The sequence below is a fragment of the Micropterus dolomieu genome, linkage group LG09, assembly GCF_021292245.1.
Source record: "Micropterus dolomieu isolate WLL.071019.BEF.003 ecotype Adirondacks linkage group LG09, ASM2129224v1, whole genome shotgun sequence".
NCBI classification, from domain to species: Eukaryota; Metazoa; Chordata; class Actinopteri; order Centrarchiformes; family Centrarchidae; genus Micropterus; species Micropterus dolomieu.
The window spans coordinates 16,675,875-16,699,019 of NC_060158.1; the positions used below are offsets into that span (position 1 = coordinate 16,675,875).

The following is a 23,145-nucleotide window of genomic DNA, read 5'->3' on the forward strand; positions in this document are numbered from 1 at the left end:
CTTCTCCCCCGATAGCTCAGTTTGGCCGGACTGCCAGCTCTAGGAAGGGTTCTGGTCGTCCCAAACGTCTTCCATTTGAGGATTATGGAGGCCACTGTGCTCTTAGGAACCTTAAGTGCAGCAGAAATTTTTTTGTAACCTTGGCCAGATCTGTGCCTTGCCACAATTCTGTCTCTGAGCTCTTCAGGCAGTTCCTTTGACCTCATGATTCTCATTTGCTCTGACATGCACTGTGAGCTGTAAGGTCTTATATAGACAGGTGTGTGGCTTTCCTAATCAAGTCCAATCAGTATAATCAAACACAGCTGGACTCAAATGAAGGTGTAGAACCATCTCAAGGATGATCAGAAGAAATAGACAGCACCTGAGTTAAATATGAGTGTCACGGCAAAGTGTCTGAATACTTATGACCATGTGATATTTCAGTTTTTCTTTTTTAATACATTTGCAAAAATTTCTACATTTCAGTTTTTTTCTGTCAAGATGGGGTGCTGAGTGTACATTACTGAGAAATAAAATGAACTTTTTTGATTTTTGGAAAATGGCTGCAATGAAACAAAGAGTGAAAAATTTAAAGGGGTCTGAATACTTTCCGTACCCACTGTACATCGCTCTGAGAGACAACAGTCTCTGCTGGGACCACAGGAGGATCTGATGTGCCAGCTTGCATAATGGACGCGATCGCAGACCCCCCTGGTGATTCAAATAGGCCACCACTGCCGTATTGTCGGTCCTGACAAGGACGTGGTGACAGCGGAGGGCGGGCAGAAACTCCTCAGAGCTCTGAAAACCGCCAACATTTCCAGGCAATTTATGTGCCAAGAGAAATGATGCTCCTACCAGGAACCTCTCGCAAAGCGGCCGTTCATGACCGCGCCCCACCCCGTGAGTGAGGCGTCTGTCGAAATAATTATCCGGCGACATGACGCTCCCAACATGGGACCCTGGGACAGGAACCAAGGTTTCCTCCATACTGACAGGGAACGAAGGCACCTGCTCGTAACCCGTATCAGATGGAGCGGATTTCCCCTCGGGGAGAATCCCTTGGATTTTAACCACCACTGCAGGGCTCTCATGTGCAGCAGGCCAGAAGGTATTATACTAGACGATGCTGTCATGGGGCCCGCATAGTCGTTGAGTCCCACATCACCCCTAGGAACGTAGTCCAATGGGCGGGCGTCAGCAAGCTCTTCTTCGCATTGAGCCGCAGCCCCAAACGCTGAAGTTGGGCGAGGACGACATCTCTATGCCGAACCGCTAACTCTCGAGACTGGGCCAGAATGAGCCAGTCGTCGATGTAGTTAATAATAGACAGAGTAGAACCTGCTTACATTAGCTTATTACAGATATATCAGTATTGGTGTAGATGTTGGTCGATAAATAACATTTATTCAGTACAGAAATACCAAGCTAGGTTTGAGGTCACCTTTACATAGTTTGTCCACCAGAGAGCTTTGACAAGTTGATTATTCAACTCTAAAATGTCCCGCTCAATAAGTATCATGGTTACAAAAATAAAATCAAAGGGATCCGTATCAAGACTGTTCATGTAATGTGTTCATGTTTTTGTTTTAAATGACTGACAGTCTATATATTGTTATTGGATATCAGATATTGGATAACAGATATCGGAACTCCTAAAAATTGATATCAGTATTTGCCACCTACACAAAGAAAATTCTGAGGACATGGCCTTGGTGTCCTCAGTTGCTCTGACACTTCTTGAAACAAGTAACAATTATCAGTCCACAAGTTTCAAGAAAATGTTGCAAGAAAAGCTGATGTGCACTGCAAACTAGAGAAATGACCTGTCACTTGTTTTGAGAAAACAGGGCTTGGAGCCTCAGCTCAACACAACAGGCGTCTTAAATATATATTTGCAGGATAGAGGAACTTTAACAATAATAATATCTGCACAATGTAACTTAGTACAAAAGCAATACAATAGTACTACACCACAAACTACAGCCGCAAAAATCACAATGATTGCTTTGGCCAGTTATTGCAGATGTTGCTGTTATTGGGTCTCATCTGTTAATCTATGTCATGAGTAATATAAAACCCTGTCCTCGTTTTCAGCCTTGATTCATTAAAGAAATTGATTTATGAGTCATAATTAAGCAGCATTTCATTGTTTGCTTGACACACATTATCGTCTAATTTTGAATCTGTGCAGATACATTAAATTCTCATACAAACCATCCTGTAAGTTTGATTGATGTTTTTCCCACTGTCATGCACTGCTTCCATATATATGGTCCATATCCATTATAGAAGAAGTGTACTTGACAGTGGTGGTTTCTTTTTGCCTCAGTGACATGAATCAGTGCAAATATGTGGCATGGCTGGTTAGAGACTGAGGAAATATGTCCAGTGTGGACCACTAAATGGAGTGAAACGGAGGTATAACTACAGAGGGAGGATGAACTCATAATGTGAGTGTGTGTGTGTGTGTGTGTGTGTGTATGTGTGTGCATTTTTTTGTCTAACGTGAACTGGATTAATAGTTATTACACATAATTTCTTGGTGATTGGTGGTGCTTTGACCAGGTGGGGATATCAGATGAGTGCAGTTTAATGACATCAGGACAATTCAGTGTGAAATTGTCCACATAAATTATAGAAAATGTATGTGATGACGGAAAAAGAGGCTGGGAAAATGAAACTATGTGATTTATATGCACAAAATTGACATCAGTTGTCCACTAAGCTGGAAGAAAGGGTGACCATCGTAAAAACCTGATTGAGCTTATAATCAGGCATGAGCACCGACCCGTGCACACACACACACACACACACACACACACACACACACACACACATAACCTCCCACTAGAGCCCAACATCACACCTTCCCAGTGGACGTGCTCCATTGTTTATACTGCTTTTTTTGCTGCTCTTTGCTACTTGTTGTCAGTGAACTGTATACAGAGCTTGGAGATGCGACCAGAGTGGAGGCGAAGTGCTGAGATAGCTCTGACATTTAGCTGTGGTATTGTTAGCACCAGCTAGCCAATTAGCACAGAGTCTACAAACCCTTTAGTAGGTGCACCAGTGTGCTTGTAAAACGCTGACATTTCACCATTTCACCACTACCAATGAGTGAGTTCAACCTTCACACACAGCAGGGTTGGAGGTTGGGGGAGGGTCTTTGTTGATACCAAATGGCAGAGAAATCTTGGCACTTTCTATCTGTATCAAAGTATTCACTAAAAAAACAGAAGTCACACCAGTAGAAGTCAGGACTCAACCATGCCAGAGGTTTATTGGAGGTGAAACCCCCCACAACCCAAAACACACATACACCCTACACTCTGTTACCCCCCTCCTTGACCAGGGCTACGACTGAATTTCAGACCGATCATCATTACTCTGTGACAGGTTTAACCTTGTTGCCACTGCAGCGGGGATCTCCAGTGATGGATTACAGAGGGTCAGGGGTGTCTTTTGAGGATTGAGAAACAACAAAAAGAAAGCAGTGACTGTAACATTTGAACTTAGGGTAATGGGATTGGCCCAGCAGTGTGAAACAAACTGGTGTGAGAAAATGAGCTGCGGTCACACACAATCCCGGTGGTCAGCGGATCTCGAGGAGGTGCTGACAGGATTTACAGAGGACACAATGGTTGCAGTAATGTTAAGGTCACTGTTACTAATACCAAGGGTTGAGGGCATAAAGCACTGTATGAAAATGATCTACGATCACATCTGAATAGTGTAGTAAAGCTGTTTGTGCAAATCAGCATTTAATTGGGGGTCCAATCAGCGAAGCGTTGCTGCGGGAACCCATTGTTTTTGTTATCATTATTCTTCTTATTGTTTCTCTCCACTAACAGTTTGTGCAGCAAAAAACCCCAAGACTTAAAAACACCAAAGTTGGCAGATGGGTTGCAAATTCCAGTAACTACTCACACATAAAATTACACTCATTGAACTTAAGGTGGCGCTGTAATAATCAAGTTTATATTTTCGCAATTATCTCGAAAAAGGGTCGGCTTAGTTTTTCAAAATATGCTAACTCAATTAACATCTATATCTCCATAAGTCTTAATTCAAATGCTACCATAACTGACACAGACATTCCCTAGATGGTAGATATCAACTTATTCAAATTCAGATCAGTCAAATAGTGGGTCCACAGTGATATTCACTACCCTGTACATACCCTGTATGTACAACATGTTTTATTTCACCAAATGTTCGATCACACTTGACATAAGTATTTGACAATACATCCAAAACCAGCAGAATGATTTTGTTCAGAATGTCATAACCAAAATTTTGACTACAAAAATACCCCGGTCTGACACATGTGATGTCATTGCTTAAAATGCGAGAAGGTGTGTGGAAGCCATATCTCCCCAGTGGCTCAGTCAGTAAATCACCTTCTCCGGAGATACAAAGGTCTAGGGTTTCATGTAGCAATTAATGCATGTAGTGTGTTTTTAAGTGCTTATTAAGGTATTTTTCTGTGCTAAAAGTGTTTGTTCAGCAAAAACTAGAAACACCAAAATTGGCAGATGGGCAAATTCTACCCACTACTCAGGCACATATAATGTCATTGACCTCATTGACCTCAAGGTGACATTGTAATAATCAAATTTACAATTTTGCAGGTATGTCAAAAACAGCTTTATTAGAGTCAAAATAATTCCATCATTTTAATCTCTCAAGTCATCTTCATCCGGTCTTCTGCTCTAAAAGTAACAAATTTAGAATTTGTTCTCTCCATTTTTTCAAAATTGTATTTTCTTATTTTCTTCATCTTGTCATTAACTGCTAGGCCAATCTTCCCAAACATTAGTCAGGATCATCTATAGAATTCATTGATCTTCAGTTGTTAAAGAAAATTTGATACGTCAATCTTAAGCCAATACATTTTTCTCAAAATAGCAAAAAAAGTAGTCATGGGAAACACGTCTTCACTGAAGGTCCTAAGCTGCAGTAAATGTTTCTGATTATTAGATTTATATACCTCAACAACGCATCAGCATATAGTGACGACCACCACTAGCGGACTGACTGTCGGGAGTGTCGGGAGGTTTCCCAGTGGCCTGAGGGCAGTTAACTGCCATTAATTGTCAACTTGACCAGCAGCAGCAATAATCTAGCAAGCAGGACAATCGGCGTATCCACCATGTCCACGCTATCCCTTTCTCTGTTTCTCTGCCGGTGATAAGAGCTTCCACATAGCTCCCTCATACAATGAACAAAATTATAAAACCAACACTTTTGTTTTTTGCCCCCATTCATCATGAGCTGAACTCAAAGATCTAAGACTTTCTCTATGTACACAAAAGGCCTATTTCTCTCAAACATTGTTCACAAATCTATCAAAATCTGTGTTAGTGAGCACCTCTCCTTTGCCGAGATAATCCATCCACCTCATGGGTGTGGCATATCAAGATGCTGATCAGACAGCATGGGTATCGCACAGGTGTGCCTTAGGCTGACAATAAGAGGCCACTCGAAAGCAAGGAAACACAGCTCTATAGGGTCACTGGCTTCTGTGCGGTACTGAATCTCTGCAACTGTATTTTTGTTATAGACCAGGCCAATAGAAAACATTAACTATAGACTATCTAGCAGAAATTACTGAAAGATAGATGTGTGTATTTTTGCTTTATGGACACTGGGGACTGAACATTAAAATCAGTAGGGTTTTTTTGTAGACTATGACTGCTTTTTGGACTATTGCATTATAGGCCTAATTACTTTCGTTGTTATAGGTTATGTTAAGTTCAGTGAACGTGTGTGTGACGTTTTTAGACACTTTTGATATGATTGATGCTTTATACATATACAATTTCAACATCTGAGCAAAATCTCATTCTAATCTTAGGGTAGCTCTAGGCTTATTTTTTGTGTTTAGCCTTGTACATTTGTATGTGCTATGATTAGTGTAGCAAGCCTAGGTTATTTCACTGGAGTTTTGAGGGTGCACCCATAGCCATAGCATACCTTGAAAACTCAGTGTTCACATGGGCTACTTTAATGATCATTCCCAAATGTTTGTAGATGAACATAGTGGCAAATACTATACCTGGTTTGGTACCCGTTCAACAAATCAACAAATAGGGTTAGTCCACAATATTAGTGGTCTGGTAGTTGGCGCGAACAGGGTAGCCTGGGATGAAGTCAAATTCCTGGCCTGAATTATTGTGCCAGTCCACCTCTGACTACCACGATCAATTATTTGAAAAAAAGTAATAGTATTGATTCTTGTTAATAAGACACAAGCATCCAAATGCCCGCAATCTGCTCAGACTCCTATCATTGCTCCTTCCTGTGCTATATTTGGAATTGATATGTTGATTATATTATATTATATTTAAATAATATATATATAATTTAAACCTATTCTCAGTCACGCTAAGTTAAAGCCAACCGCTGCTCTGCAGATTTACAGATACATATTTAACTTTATATTTATCTATATTTCTTTAAATATAAGGAAAAATGATAAAAATAACAAAAGTTAGGATAAAACAGTGGGCCATGTAAGCCTGCTGTTGATGTGGGGAGAGAGAGAGCACAGTGACCACCACAGTGAATATGTACAGCGATCCACACGCAGCCAAAACCTGTCCCTTAAGAATGTGTTCAGTCTGATTTTAGTTTTATTGGTCGGCTCAGACCAACGGAAAGAGTGTTTCTTTGAGCTCTGTTTATTGAGTCAAATCTTTCCTTCACTTGCACTGATTGTCACGGTTTTTCTGACTACTGAGCTCCTGAAAAACTCTCGAACCAACCATTAGTTGTCATGTCATTAGCTGCAGCATAACTGAATATTAAACAGTTTTTACTACATTTATTTTGTTATTTATTGCTTTGTTCTTATGTTTTAGTAAGCTTGAAACTAACATAAAACATAGATAATAATAACAAATAATTGCTTAAAATGCACATTAAGGGAACAATCATGATAAACCTTGAGGCATCCCTGATCTGTCCTCAAGGCACCCCAGGGTGCCATTCTGCCCACTTTGGGAACCACTGTGATACAGTAGAGAATCAGACAGGAAATGTGAGGTCTTAGAGGAAGGTGGATGCAACCATGGATACTGCCATCTGTCGATATATTAGTTAGTCAACTTTTACTGACATGTCATTCTCAGTGATCCAGGACTTCACTACAAACATTCTGACTCTTCCCATTGCGCTCACTGGAAAATACATCATTTTAATGGCTTGTCGGGGGCCAACAGTAATTAATCAAACGTGAATACAAAGGCTAAATGTGAGGAAAGGTCCCCAACCTACCTCTGAGTGAGCAGTAAACCGATATTTACTACACTTTTTCAGTGCATTGTGGAAATTGTTAGCAGAAATAACTTTTATTGTTCCATGGCACAATATAGTGGATAAATTTCACACCCTCTGATTCAGACACTTAAATAAAATGGTGGAGGATACATATACTGTAGTGTACTACATAGTAAATAGGGAGTGATTTCAGACAAAGCCTATGTACTTTAACCAGTGCCATGGAAGTAGTAAAGTCAACACATGTACCCTGTAAAAACACAACAAACCATCTCTGCAGTACTGCCACTAAGTTGTCTGCTGGTAACCAAGGCAGCGACCCCATGACCCTAAGGCTGGAGTTCCTTCTTTGATGGTGATGCCTCAGTTGGTATGGGAGAGATATGCAGGAGGGACTTTTCTGCTGAGGACCCAGAGTCTGCCTCGCTATCTGTCAGTTAACATTATCTCTGCTGTGATTAAAGTCAAACACTGGTACCCAGGTCACATCACATGGAGGGGCTGCACTGTGTTACTACTCAGTCCAGTGTCAGTGCTGCTATCCCTCTCTGTCAGACTAAATGTTTGTGTGTCTGTCTCTGCGTGTCTTTGTGTAACTGTCAGTATCTTTATGTTATGTGTAATTTTAAGACAGACTCCAGAGCCATGTGAAAAAAGGCTTACATCACCCTGCAGCGAAGCCCCGCAAACACCCCCACATTCCACACAAACATGCCACACACCCGCCGTGACGTTGCCATTTTCCACAATTACTTCCTGAGCTGCACCTATGGAGACAAACGAAATATGTTGGCCAGTACTAAGAATTGCAAGTTGGGGAAAATTTCACTCCTAATAAGTTGAGCAATATCACAATTCAAGTCAGTGGGCAAAAGAGCACAGCTAATACAGGATGCTTTTTTGTGTGGGATAAAGGGCACTGCTTCTCATGTGCTGCTGCATCTGCTTACAGTAAACATGCAGTATTTTTTTATCAAATAAACTAGGGACAGATTCACTCAGTAAAAACTCCTGACCCTTGTTCACTTACTAAATATATTGCAAAACGTACGTTTTCAACACTTGAACTCAAGGGCATTGGTTTGGTCTCACACAACGTAGCCTCTGGGAGGGCACATCAGAATGATCTAACATGACTTCATTCCAAAGATAATGTGAACGATGTGAATGTGAAGTTCGTTCAAGTATTGGTAGGGACAATTCTGTCCTCCCAAAATATTGGTAAGGACATGCCCTTGGACTTTGCCTTCTGTTTGCCAAAATTTTGGGTCATAAAGTCCCACTCCCTCCAGGCCGTCCTTGTAAATAACAAATTGTTCTGAAGTGTCCAGCCTGGTTAAATAAAGGTTTAATAATAATAAAATAAAAATCTCATCTATGTAGTGTTATTTTTTCCCCTCTGACACACATCCCTTTGCAACCAAAACACGAAGCAGGATAAAGAGCATATTATACCAAGACCCTCCTTCATGTTCCTCCCACACGAGACTGCAAACGTCAACATTTGTTTTCAAAATATTAGTATCTCAACAAACTGATTATATGGATCTTCTCTTACTGTCCTTTTTCCTTTCTTGCACCCTCTTTCCCATTCTCACCCTAACATCTCTCCTTTCTCCTCCACTTGTTTCCTCTCCTCCTCTTCTGTTCTTAAGTGTAGCTGAAACAGAGCCAGAATAAGAGTGGACCGCTTGTAGGCCTCTCAGCCACACCCTCTCCCCTCTTTAACTCATTACAAGGCCAGCCAAGGTAGGGAAGGGTGGATGAGAGCAGAGAGATAATACTCTTCTGAATTATTCATCCCTCTGATGAATTTCACCCTACCTCCAGCCTGCTCCTGCTCAAGATTTACTTATTGTTGCTAGTCTCCCTCTACTGTCCCTCCAGTCGGTCACATGAATCTGTTAGACTACGTCCGCACTAAATGGCCTGGGTATGCTTGAAACAAACTGTACAAAGGGTTTTCTGAATGGCCACTTGAAGGCGAGCTGAAAAACCAAAGGCAAAGGTGTTGACAGAAATAATGAAAAAGACAGCTTTAGAGAGAAGTTCTGCTCAAACACTTTGGTCGCTGTATGGCAGTAAGGTCAAAAGTAAGGTTATGCTGGAAAAGAAGCAGTTTGTCCGATCATATCGGAAGGCAAAAGTGTTTATAGCTATTCTGAATGGTCACACTCGACCAGCTATCACAAAGAGGAGTGGTTATCGTTTAAATATGTTTAAATATGTTCAAATTCGTTTAAATTGTGCACACTTTCAGACAGTCTCTCCTGGAAGGCAGTCATTGTATTGAAGTCATTTGTACAAAAGTGACAGAAAAGAAAACAGACAGAAAAGGCCTGCTCAGACAGTTGGTGTCTTTATGTCAGGCATGTTAGGAAGCCATCGTGTTGAAACCTCAAACCAACTGTGTGATCACAATTTTTAAATGTCAGTATAGTTGATCACGCAAGTGTTGTCATTCAGTTTAGATGTTTTTATGTTATTTTGTCAGTGATTTCATTGACAGAGTAGGAACTACTGTTGACCTCATTCACAGGTTGCATTTATGACTGATCAAAGTTTTGTGCTCATTCAGTTGTCTGAGAAAAAATATTAAATGACTTTATTGGGAGTTTGGCTATTTTGAAACACAGCATAGGTGGCCGTGGACAGCAGAAGAGGACAGTTCAGAGGTTTAACCTGCTGAGACTCTTGGCTGGCTGTGTTTTATTTTCATCTGTATTAGTTTTATTCTATGCAGAAGAAAAACAAGAGATTTGTATAATTTTCTATTGTTCTGGCGTCCATGTGGATCTTCACTAAATCAGCCTTAAAACGCTGGTGTAAACGTTTACACCAGTAGATCTGGTCATAGTCTTCATGTTAGCTGTGCTTGATTGTACAGTTACGCAGTTACAGTTAAGTATTCTTACTACTGTCCTCAGTTTTAATGGCCTTGTCTGAAGTGCACTCTAGGACACAGGACACTGCTCGGACGTCACAGGACACCACAAGGTCTGGCAGCCGGGGGCCAAAATGATTGATTGAGCACTGATGAGTAGCTAAGATAGAGAGAGAGAGCGCTAAGAAGAGATATAGAATGGTAATAGATGTACAGATAGAAATAGGAGGGACGGGAGAGAAGAGAACAGTAGCACTGACCACAAGTACTGAGTGAGTATCAGTCAGACGTAGAGATAGATAATGAGAAAAAATTGTGGACAAGAGACAGAAAGAGGTGGCTGAATTATGTATTGGACAGACGAGGGGACAGTGAGACGAGGAGAGCCAGAATGGAAAAGAGAGAGAGATGAGGTATCGTCTGTGAGGTCTCATCGCACACTTGCTGACATTGCTATAATCTTGGGGCCAAGAGAAGAGCAGAGGGTCCACCGACACGCAAACACACACACACACACGCTGTTGCACTTTCTGTTCTGTTGGGTGGACATGGTTGCCGGCGTGTAGGGACAGATTTAGTGTGTGTTTGTGTGTGTGCGGAGCGGCATAAGCAGCTGTTTTTTGCAAAGGGAGTGAAACAAATCAAAAAGTCATAACATACAGAAATGAGGACATTTTGATGTGGCATGTTTATGTTTGTATATCACACTTGTCCATAACACATTTCTGTACTTTCTACAAGAAAACATGTTTTGACGTCGACTTAAACCTTTTCATCATCAATAAACCTTCATTATATTCAAACTCTGTTGTAAAACGGGAGTGAATTAGTGTGATGTGTACCGAAGCAGCAACAGAAGATGCAGAGGATGTAGAAGGCGGGGAAAGATGACTTTTGAACAAAGTCCCCCCCCACACCCATCCTGAAGCCTGTTGATGTGGGATCATTTCATGTAGTGATTGACCAGGATAGAGAGAACAACAAAGAAAAATAGAAAAAATAAAGTTATAAAGAAGCATAGTAGGAGGCAAGAAAAACCAAAAGGAAAGAGGTGGTATAAAAACAGACAGCGGCAGTTGAGATAAAACACAAAGTTATGATGGAAATAGACCGAGATAAGAGAGCAGAGAAGCTGATTGCAACAACAAAATCTGAAAAAAGTAACCGTCACACCAGAATAGAGGAAATTACACTTTGTTCAAGTGAAGGAATTGTGCTAATCAGGCATTTAGAGAAAGAGGGGACAGAACTCAGGAAAAAACAATCTCACAAGAGTGGTGGGCAGCTTGTGTAATTATGGCTCCGTCGTTAACATTTTGATTATTGTTTATGCTCTGCCCACAGTGCCACTGGCTAGGCATTTACACACACAACACACGCACACACACATACAAACACAATCTCCATAAACCTACGCATGCATGAATGCACACACATTTTGCAAATGTGCACACGCCAATCAAGACCTTTTTTGACAGCATGCACACTCAGCCACATGAGCAATGACACACAGACACATGTATATATACACACAGTGCAAAGCGCTTTCTGCAGGCAAGGCAGACCTTATAAATACTGTCCTACATTGTGATTTTGTTTGAGCTCGTCTCCATGGTGCTGCTTCCTCACATGTTTATAGTCACTGCCGTTATAAATTAAAATGATCTTAACAACACTTAAGATGGGCCTTGCATGCGGGTGCAGCCAGGCAAGGACAACAGGAGAAAGACAGAGACCTGGGCTATCCCACGATCTAGAGAGACAAGAGACAGACAACAAACAGAACGCGCAGGAATAAGACTGGGAGAGAGAAAGAAAGAACAGAGTTCACCTCCAAACGACAAGTAAGATAAAAAGCAGCTCCTGACAAAGGTATTCTGAAAAACCTGAGGGTCTTTTAGCGATGGCGGTCTGTGTGTGCCTCTACAACCATGCAGACACATCAGGTATGCCTGCACAGTCGCCGCATCCTGAAAACTACATCCACAGCGCTCACGTGCCTTAGGGGGTAAAGTTACAAACACGTGGATAAAGAATAAAATCTAATACCAGAAAAATAAACAGCCAGAGACACAGTCTGATTTACAAAAGGTGTTTGGGACTGGACCTAAACACATTAATGAGACTGGCCCACCTCAGCGAGGACATGCACCACAGATGATCTGTCTTCACTCAGACCAAATAAATTTTCATTCAACTTTTGTGTAACTTTTAAGCTTATATTGTAACAATTACAGCTGTTAAAACAGTTTAAATGTGCACGTCTACTTAGTTTTCACATCTAAAAAGCCCGGTGACCTGAGTTGAGTTATTTCCATGTGTTAGCCAAAAACATTTTTCAATTGATTTTCCATAAAACAAAAATAAAATTCATACAATATTACAATATGGTATGTCATCTTCAAGCTCGGGTCCTCTACCAGAGGCCTGGGATTTTGAGGGTTCTGCGCAATATCATAGCTGTTTTGAGGACTGCACTCTTCTGGAAAAATACAGAGATCTGCTCAAGCAACTCTCCCAGTTTGGGGGTCACAGCCCCTATAATCTACAATATAAATATATATATATATGTAGCCAGGTGAACCAGAGGTACAGAGATAAATAGTGTTTTGTGGGTAATAATGTTATGTAGTTGCTGGTGGGTTTACTGTAGCGATAACTGTCCTCTGTATTTAATGGCACTGCCACTTTAAGAAAACTACATGGGACGGCTGACACGAGAGGGTAGAGTTTCCGACGGGACACAGGGAAAAACGGAAGTGTTGGGTCCCGTGGTGTAGAGAAACAGTAAGGGATGTACTTTGGTTTATCGATCCAAAGGATATCTCCATAACCCATGGTAAAGTACAGTAATAATCCGTAAGATCGGCAGACGTAAGAGTTAACTAACTAGCGGACCAAGGTAGATGCATGAAGACCTGGGTGTCCCAGCTGATTTCTGACGATTGATAGTCGAATGAGTGTGTGTGTGTATCTTCGCCACGAGGGGAAGAGATTCTGACCAGCGGCGACAGCGTAAGTGACAATGAAGTGTATTAACAAACAAAATCACATTATATTAGTGTATACTGAAGCTGTAAATAAACAATGTTTGTTTCATATTTTTCCGCTGAATTAGAGGGAAGATGTACGTGCGGAGTTCTTGGTGTGTGTGTGTGGGCGTGTCCTGAGGACGCACACTGCACAGTAGAACAGTGAGTTACTGAATTCATTCATAAAATGTTAATTCTGAGTTTCTGTAAAAAGTGCTGGGCAAATTGTATTCTGTGAATTAATGTATTATGTATATATGTTTTATGGTAAATTTAAATATTTCACCTTGAGTTTATGAACCCAATGCATTATGTGGCTAAGTGAATGTATTAATTTATATTTGTTTTTTTATTTTTCTCTATTTAGAAAGGCCACTACTGTAGTCTAGTCTAGAGATAGATTTTGATTTTGTCCAGATTTTGGCTGTTTTACAGCTTTGGTTGTTGAGAATTTAGGTCTAGAGTTCCTGTTTAGAAGTAACTGAAGTCTATCAGAGTGAGTGTGAACTAGTTTATGGCAGCTGTTTACATATTGTGGTATGGTAAAGGGGTAATATGGAGTACTGTTAAGTCACATAGTTGAGATCAGATGCAATAAGCAAAGGACGAGTAAGAAAGTTATTCCTGTGTTTTGAATAACCACCAACTGCCTTAAACCCTTGACTTTACATGGTTAACGCTGTTGTCATTTGAGTCCAGTCGGGGAATAAAAACCCATAAAATTTATTGTGCATTTGGCCTCATCATTCCTGGCCAGGCCACATATATATATAGATTTAGATTTCAAAAAACACACATCCTGGTAGAGGATTTTATTTAACCATATCACTCCAACTGATTACTGAATTTCCCTTTACAGTCTCTGGAGCCTTCTTTCGAAACAGCATCTACTTTCTGATCAGATATATATTTCTATCAGAGACCTGCGTCAGTAGCTATATTTGCCACATTTTAATTCATCATCACTTATCTTTTAATGCCGCAGAGCTGCTGTCATATAGATCAGTGAGTGGGATAAGGAGGAGCGGGGTTTCCCACATCTGTATAAAGTAACATGTTGATTCCTGATCTGCGGTTAGCTACAGAGTTTCCACATTATTCAGCATCTGCTGATAATCTGCGGTGTGCAGGTGCAGCCACTCACTAGGGTCAGGCCTTAAGTGTGCTGCTGAGAAATAGCAAGGCAAAAGCTATTGATTTGTTTTCTGCCTGTCTCATGGTCTTCACAACCACTGGCAACACACAGACCCCCGACTTCAGAGCCCTTCATCACTCTAACTCACACTGAACACCTCGATGAAGACATACCCCATTAATTAAAGTCCTGATCCTTTTTGACATTGAACAGAAAGGTTAAAGGTGGATAAGGATCGTCAAGAGGCTAAGTAGGCAAACTGACTGTGGATGCTGGAGAAAATGATCTCAACTTTGTGTGGAACTCACACACTTATCTGCCAGAGGTGGTTACTGTACAGAAGGCGACAGTGTGCCCAAGCGGAGGACTTTTCTCTGCCTTTGTATATAAACAAGATTTAACAGAGGCGTACTGAACATAGGTAGTGAATGGAGCAGAGTGTGCCGTTACAAGCAGCTTTCCCATAGCTTGTGACACAATACATTTCCAGTGAAGAGAGTCAGGCTTTACTGGCAGGGCAGTCTGACGTCGCCAAAGTCCTAATTGTCCTGTTTTACCTAACTGCTGGGTTGCAGGGTTTTGACAGTCCAGTGTAACATTGATTTTAAGCAGGGCAGTGTGAGAACCAAAGCAGTGGCAGCACAGGAAAGTGTTTCAAGAGAAGGTTCCCAAAACAGCCAGAGAGAGGTGTTGAGTGAAAATCTGCAGTGAAATAACTGGGAAGGTAATGTTGATCAATCAACACACCACTACAATAACCTTTTCTGTTAAATAACTTTTCTATTAAAGCATTTATGAGTTAGAACCACCTTTTTAGAGGCACCTTTTAACAGGCTCTGACATTTTGTTCGCATTGACACTATTCCAGTTGTCAATTTGTATCTTCACACTGAAGCCACCCCACCTCCTCAGCATCACCGTATACAAGCGAATGTGTCAGCAGCTAAGAGGACCATGTCGTTTGTGAGAACAGCCTTGTGAGAACACAGGGGATATACTGGCAAAAGTCCCAGAGAATTAACAAAAGCCCCCACCTACAGCATTGTGTTTAAAATGAATGACTGCTACAAGAAAATGACACAACAATTTGTCAGTATTTGCGGCTCCTGTAGTACATCTACAGACTCGCCACCTCTGCAGAAATCACCGATGCTATATATTGCGGAGAGATAGAGAGATGTAACAATAAGATACACAGCAGAAAGGAGCGGGGAGACATGCCTCTGGATTTTCCTGGCTGTGAAAGCAGATCTGGAGTGTTTAGAGGGTCTTGACTAGTCAAAATAAACCCTTGGCATTTCCCTTCGACCCTCGTAGCCAAATGCCACAGTATTCCTGGCCTGCTTCAGCAGCAATAACATTACATAAACACAGATTACTGCAGATTAGGGGGTGTCTGATGACCTATCTGCAGGAGAATCAAACAGGACCATTGTGTGTGGCTCAAGGTGCTGTGTGTATACTGCATATCACCTTCATCCTTTTTACGTGTTCTGCACTGTCAAGTAAATAAACAACAGTAGTTTGCCCCCCTTTGTGATCGTGGTGGCTGTGTGTGTGAATATGTGTGCGTGCATGTCCTGTTCCTGGGTGAAAGTGAGCAGAGAGAGAGAGAGAGAGCAAGGCTGGATATTGGGGGGGAAACCTGATTCCTGGTCGGACATCCCAGAACAGACAGTCCCCTCCCCAGCGGAGACACATTTTGCCCCGAAAGGAGAAATTAATACAGCAACTAACCTCGACTCTCCTTTCTCTCCAACTCACTCCTGTTCTCTCGATACCTTTCCCTCCATGCACACACAAATCACTTGTCCCTTCCCTCCTCTGAAGGACGATAACACCACGAACACCTCAAAAAACAGGGATGTTCTTTACATTTTAATCTACTGTTTCTGGATATACTGTGTGATCCTGGCACATCCTCCCACCTTTTTTATCTCTCCCTGTTGAGACTACATTTCACTCCAAGTCACCATTAGCATGCATCTACCCTGCTGAAGTGCCCTTGAGCAAGAAACTGGATCCCTACCAGCTCCTGGGGATGCTGCTGTTGTGGTAGGGGACAAGCGGAAAGAGAATTTTCCAACAGGGATCAATAGAGTATCACATTATCATTATTATCATTCATCCTTAGCAACCAAATTCAAGCTCCCTCCTGCGCCTTCCTCCTCCCTCTTCTGCTTGTCCTCAGCGGGGAAAGGCGAGGAGGTTAAAGCAGTTGCTGCAGAATGTGACAGGCCACCGAAAGAGACGTCAGGACACATGATATGAGACCTCCAGGCAGACCGTGGCACGCACACACAGGTCAGGTGTAAAAGGAAGGAAAAGAAGAAAGACCTTTATTATTAAGGTAATCCTTTTCCAAAGTCTACTTTTTAAAAATGTAAACTTTTAAAATAAAACTGAACAGCAACAAAGCTTTCAGCGTATTTTCAAGCAGACAAGACAAGAATCTTTAAAATGACACTAATATGGTTTTGCCCCTATAAACGTCGTTTATATATCGTGATATATATATATAAATGATATAACCTAACAAGCCATCTTGACTCAAAAATGACCTCGCGTCTCTCTCCAAAACTGTGTCTTTAAAATATCAAGAACTTAAATCAGCCAAAATCATCTTATCTGAGTTCCTGCCCAATCCTGTTACTCTGGCCCTTAATCTCATTAGAAGCTCGACTGGATGTTGGTTCTTTACTAAAATCAAAGAAATGCCAAAGACTTTCTGTCAAGGAAGTTCTACAGGGGCTGAACTACCAACGTGTCAGAAGATCCTTTAAATTCTTTCTGTGGAAATTTCAGAGCTTTTGAGACAAAGCTTCATATCAATTTAGCTATTGATTTATATAAATTCTACCAGGTAGGTAGTGCATAAAATGTTAGAAAACAGTGAAAAATGTCTACAGTAATTTCCCAGGGTCAGGCCAAAACACAAAGATTCTCGGTTTCATCATATATGACAAAGAAAAGCAGCAAAAGGTCACATTTGGAATATGAAACAAGGACATACTTGGCATTTCTGATTGAAAAATGAGTGAAATGATTACTCAGTTCAAAAGAGTTGCCAATTAAATTTTCTGTCAGTCAACCGATCGATTAATCGACCAATTATTCAACATACTCGTTCTTTTTAGTAGCATTACTACCAATTTATCTAAGTATTAAAAAATGTATAATATGTTTTGATCCTCCACATTTTTCACAAAGCATAGCTGATCTTGCACTCTTATACACAAACAGACCAGCCAATCAGGACTGACAGGCAGAAAGGGGAAGAGATAGAGAGGCAGTGAGGGAGGGGAAGTCAGTTAGATGGGGCAGTGCAGCAAATAAGAGATGATATTCCCACTCAGGACAAAAGGGAAGAGAGTGACGGAGGAGCAAAGGCATTTGGGCCGTAAATGATTCTTAATGGAGCAGAATTTACACAACCTGCTGAGGTGAACAGATAAAAAAAAACAGCTGCAGTAAATGAACAACAGGCATCCAATCTGCAGTCCTGAGCAGGTTAAAAACCCCACACAAAGTGCAGAGTGGCTTTCTCCCTTCACTACTTAAATGGTACCACTTCCCTCTCCACGCCACACTTCTTTCTCTCTTACTTAGTCATCAATAATAACACATTCATGTGCTGACTAAAAAACAAACAAACAACAAAACAAAAAGCTATTTTCTGACGTTACTCAGACCATTAATAATGAAAAAAGAGCCAACACCAAACGCGTCATTGCAGGAGGAAGGTAATGCGTGACTTTAGTAGATTTTGTGTCGCATTGTTGAAAACCTGGAAAGGCAAACCAGACTGCTTCCAGACCCAGGTGAGAAGGTAGATTAGCCGGCTCAGAGGGAGGGAAAACTGCATGGATAGACAGATAGAGGGAACATATTCAATCAACAAGCTGTCCAGGCTAAATGAGTTTAATAATGTCAGAAAGACTATTCACCTTTAATGAAAAGCTTGCAGTTGCATTCTGTGTACAGCATTGTTAGCACAAAAGATGTGTGAAGAATTAACCATAGCCATATATATATATATACTTCAAACCATCGATAGAGAGGTTGCGGAGAGCCTTAGTCTGCGAGTCCTGTTCTGGGTATCTCCCTTCACATCTATAAATAATGTGGCTTTAGACTTAGGCTTTCCTAAACAGACACATTCAAACACACCATGGAGACTGAAGGGTTGATCTGGCAAAGATTTATCCAACATGAGACGTTAACTTTGGAAATTTGTGAAGCCCCTGTTTCAGATCAGAGAGTCGGTGTCTGTTTCCCTGACAGGTAAATGATCATTTCTTTAAAGGCATAAACAATGCATTATGGCAACAGATATACAAGCATTAAAGTATTCTTTCATACATTCTCTAATTGTCTTTGTTTTAGTTCACATCCAAATGTGCATCTTGTAACAGACATCTTAAAGTGGTACTCCAGGGATTTAATATTGTACTTGCATTAAGTTGGGTGACTTATAAAGCCAAGATATCCTCACTTTTAGTTACTAGTAAGGGTAAAGCTCCGTGAACACTTGACCTTACGCTTTCTATAATGCAACTTGATAACATCGTTTTGTCAGATCCTTCACACTTTCAGTTTGTAACGCAGGCTTTCCAGAGGCAGCAAACCATCTGACTTTCACACGGGAGATCGATGTTCATTTCTCATTTCAACCCGGCAGTCAAAACTGGTTTCTTTTAACCATGAACACAATCGTTCAGGAACTATAATCATGGTTTCTACCATAAGTAATAATAATAACCACTTGGAGACAAAGGTCCCCTAACCTTAACAAAGTAGTCGTTTTAACCCATACCACAATATTTCTCTAACCTTAATGAAGTACTAACATACTTACTGTATGTTAGCCCGCAACATGATTGTTCCCTAAAACTAACCAAGTTGTTTTCATGCCTAAACCTAACTAAATCGTAACCATAGTTTATTTTCCGTTTTGGAAGGAATAGACAAATGATTCTGGTCCTGTCCACAACTTCCCTGAAACCCTAATGGCATCACTATGGACATACTACTGTTTTCACAGGCTGAGTAACAATGACTATGGATAACTGTGTTACATTCATGGAGCTCATCTTTAACTTCAATGGACAAAATGAATAAACAGTTACATGACATTCTCAAGAACAAATTAGCTCAATTAGCCTGTCAGGAGGGTTCAGCACAGAGCTCCTCATAAAACAACTACTTGTGAAGACATTTCTCTTTATCCCACTAATAGACATTATACCACTCAAGTTCGAGTCTAAAAAACTCCATGTTATAATTTTGCTCCACATCTCTGCTCCTCCTTTGTAAGACATCAATAATACATGACCGGTATATTTTCACCCTCCTTTGAACCAATCAATCACTCTGGCTGGTCAGTACTCGGTCTTCACTGCTTTTCCTGTCCATCTGCATGCACTATTACTGTATATTTAGGCCGGGGTCCAGGGGAACTCTGCACCAAGCCAGAGACTAAGATGAGGTATGGCAGCCAAGATCAAGACGTGACATGGCTTGGATTTCCACGGTGCTCGTTATGTTGGCACTATGAAGTGTGACCTGATCGGGGAGTGGTAGCCTGATTTTAGACTGGAGTTCCACGGCCCAAAAGGTCCTCCTGCTGGGATGAATTACTTCGGGCAAAACAGGCAGCCTCCTGTGGCGGTCTATATGTGGCACTGCCAATGGTGGAAATGTGTGACAGGTCAAAGGTGAGGGGGAACACTGAAACCAATCCTTCTGAATGTTGTCAAGCATCTGCCAAGCTCATAGCGCAGGTTTGCACACAGACACTCCACATGCATAAACACACACAAAATGATAATCAACTATTCATTTAAATCCATTGTAAACTTATCATTGTAAACTTAAAATCTTTGGGTCTCAAATTGTTGGTCGGGTAAAACAAGATATTTAAAAATGTCAACTTGTCTTCTGGGAAATTGTATCTCTACTTTATTACTTTTTACACACTAAACAATTAATAAATAAAAGATCTGACAGATTAATCAACAATGAAACTTCAGTCACTTCAAAGATACACATACTGTTTACACATCAAGTATAATGTGTGTGTCGAGTTATGCAGATTCCTTCACACTTTTTTACAACCCAGACTTTCTCGCTGGGCGTCTTTAACAGTTTGCACCAGCTCAGACAAGCAGACCACATCCCTCCTGCTGACAGTGTACTTTTACTGCAGGTGAAACAAAGAGAAGGGATTCAAAGGTGACAAAGAGGTCCAGAGCTTTTACTGTGAATGACTGAAGGGACCATAGCAAAACAAGCGGCACTTAACATTTCAAACGCACCACTTAAACCAGAGCCTGGGCGAATGCAAGAGCCTGCAGTGTCGTCCAAGCAACCACTCAGGTTGGTGAGCAATTCTTCATATCCGGCCGTTTTTCACAGATCCACAGAAGTTTCTGGGAACACTACTGTCTCTTAACAGGCCCTCCATACCTTTTCTTGGTAGTGTAGAAAACAAGGATTTTAGTTGAGCATAACTAATGCCACGTTTCCAGGATCAGAGGAGAGGAGAGGAGAAGAGAGCAGGAACCCAGTGCCAGCTCTGAATTAGCATATAGCTGTTACACTTGCAGGATAGAGTGTTTGACAAAGTGTTTAATCTACAGGAAACAGTCGACATAAAGATGTGAAACAGTTTACAGTAATGTTAGCTGAATCGTTTAGAAGGCAGGATGTTGAAGATACCCAAGACCTTTATCTAGCGGGGAAATCTGTCTCTTGAGGGTGCATCATATGTGCAGCTGTGACAGCAAAGAGGAGGGCTGTGGAGTGTGGTAGGACTTAAGTGGGCGCCCGTGGAGAGACATTACAATGCAGAACTACTTTACCCCTTTTTCATACACACCCCAACATACACCTGCTAAGAAAGGCTCTCTAGAAGCAACGCATCTGTTCCAGCGTCCCCCGTTACAATGCAGGACTAATTAAAGGATCAAGGGACGATAGCACAGCGCCCTACACAGCAGTGCATGGCTCTATTTAATTACAATAGATCAACGCCGCCTTAATTGAGCTTCATCGTATAACCAATTTTCTTCACAAGTGGTTTAGTTCTTAGCACAGTGAGCACCTCACATGCAATTAATCAAAACAAATGCACAACTCAGGGTGATGCACTATTATGGGAAAGATACTCTCAGCTAGACATATGTGCACCCAACATATATCATGTCAAAGTTTTTTTTTAAAAAGCCTGGTAAGATTTTAGTCTCAGGTACATTTTGCAATCTGTTAAGAGGGCGAAATAAAACAGGCCATCAGAGAGGTGGTTCACTTCTAAAGTCAGTCCAGCTCTGTCTTTGAGGCCGTGGCATCTGAAACATGATCTGGACACCTCTGAGCGCCTGCCCTGCCTTCTCTGACAGAGAAATAACAACAATGGCAAAGCTGACATCCACTCAAACATCCAGTAATGTCGCCGGCAACTACCCTGCAAAGGCCATTGCTCTTAATGAGAAACGCACAGGGTTGGAGGGTGGGTACACGACATGTAGTTCTGTGTGTGCTGCAAAGACATGTTTGCAGTCCCTGTGGGAATTGAAAAGGAAGAAACAAAAAATGGAAAGTGAAAGAGGTGAGGGACAAAGTGAGACTAGCGTTTGCCAATCTGCACTCACTGATGTGCCGACGGCATATGATGAGAACACATATAAGTGCCGTGGTACTGCAGTGGGATTTCCCCTCTGTTATAAACACATGAAGGCATTGGCACAGAGACTGCCATACTTGTCTAAACAACGACACGGAAAGCACGGCCTGGTCCAAGGAGCTCCCACATATAATGCTCTGTCCACTATGTGCCAGACTCAGACACAGCTGCGGGACAGCTGCCGGTGCACCACTGTCCTGGGCCTCTCTTAAGAGAGTGAAATATACTGACACACTCAAGAAATGGTAAATATTCACTGAGTGAACTTTGACTTTTAATGAGACACTTAGGCCTACCGCTCACACCAAGCTTTCCAATTATTATTTTGTTTTGTTAATAAAGAAGTTCAATTTAAATCTGAAACGGGTTCACATTCAACCAAATGACAATTTGGTTTGGACAAATGACAAATTTTACAGATTAGTCCTGAGCTTCTGACAGAAGGGAACAGCCACCTCTACTAGCAATGTCATACTTTTCCAGTGTTTACATGTTGTATACATTATTGAACATATGGCACATGGGTACTTTAAAGCCCTGACAAAAGATTTTACAGTACAGCAGGGGAGTTGCTTTAGCTTTAGCTCTATTATTACTGCGTGTGTTTAATTGGCAAGTTTATTCATCTTCATCACCTTCATCTGGTTAAAAAGCTTTTATTACTTTATGCATTATTTACTTTACCTGTCAGAAAAATGCTGTGACAAAAAAGTCCAGTCACAATAAAGTTTTTAACCACCCTTACACCCCCTAATATGGAAACACTAATGTTATTTTTTTACTTACTGTCATTACAAACCTTTCCGGTACATCATTCACACCTCTCCACCATTTAAACTCATTGGCTAATGAAAAAACAGAAACATACTGCAAAGTAATTCCTTTATAAGTATGACTATCAGCAGGCATCAAAAATGTTTACAAGGGTATTTTAAAAAAAAAAGCCAAACACCCCCATGGATTTGGACAAATTAAATTTAATATCCAAGGTCCACCTGATGATTTAATCAGAGAGAGAAAAGGGGAAATTGAACAGAAGGCCCATGTTGTGATGATGTATGGCATATGACCGTGCTAACTTCCACATAAGCAACGCTGCTAATTAACTAAATAGTAAATTGGAAAATTCATCAAGTGACTGCTG

At 41.1% G+C, this 23,145-nt stretch overlaps 1 protein-coding gene across 1 annotated transcript in view; it reads right to left on the reverse strand.

Annotated features, from left to right (window-relative positions):
* Positions 1 to 23,145, reverse strand: part of LOC123976794 (potassium voltage-gated channel subfamily KQT member 4) — a 43,388-nt gene that overhangs the window by 19,789 nt on the left and 454 nt on the right. The window contains exon 2 of the mRNA XM_046059136.1: positions 22,079 to 22,208. Within this exon, the coding sequence (XP_045915092.1) occupies positions 22,079 to 22,208 (130 nt within the window). The remainder of the gene's footprint in view (positions 1 to 22,078; positions 22,209 to 23,145) is intronic.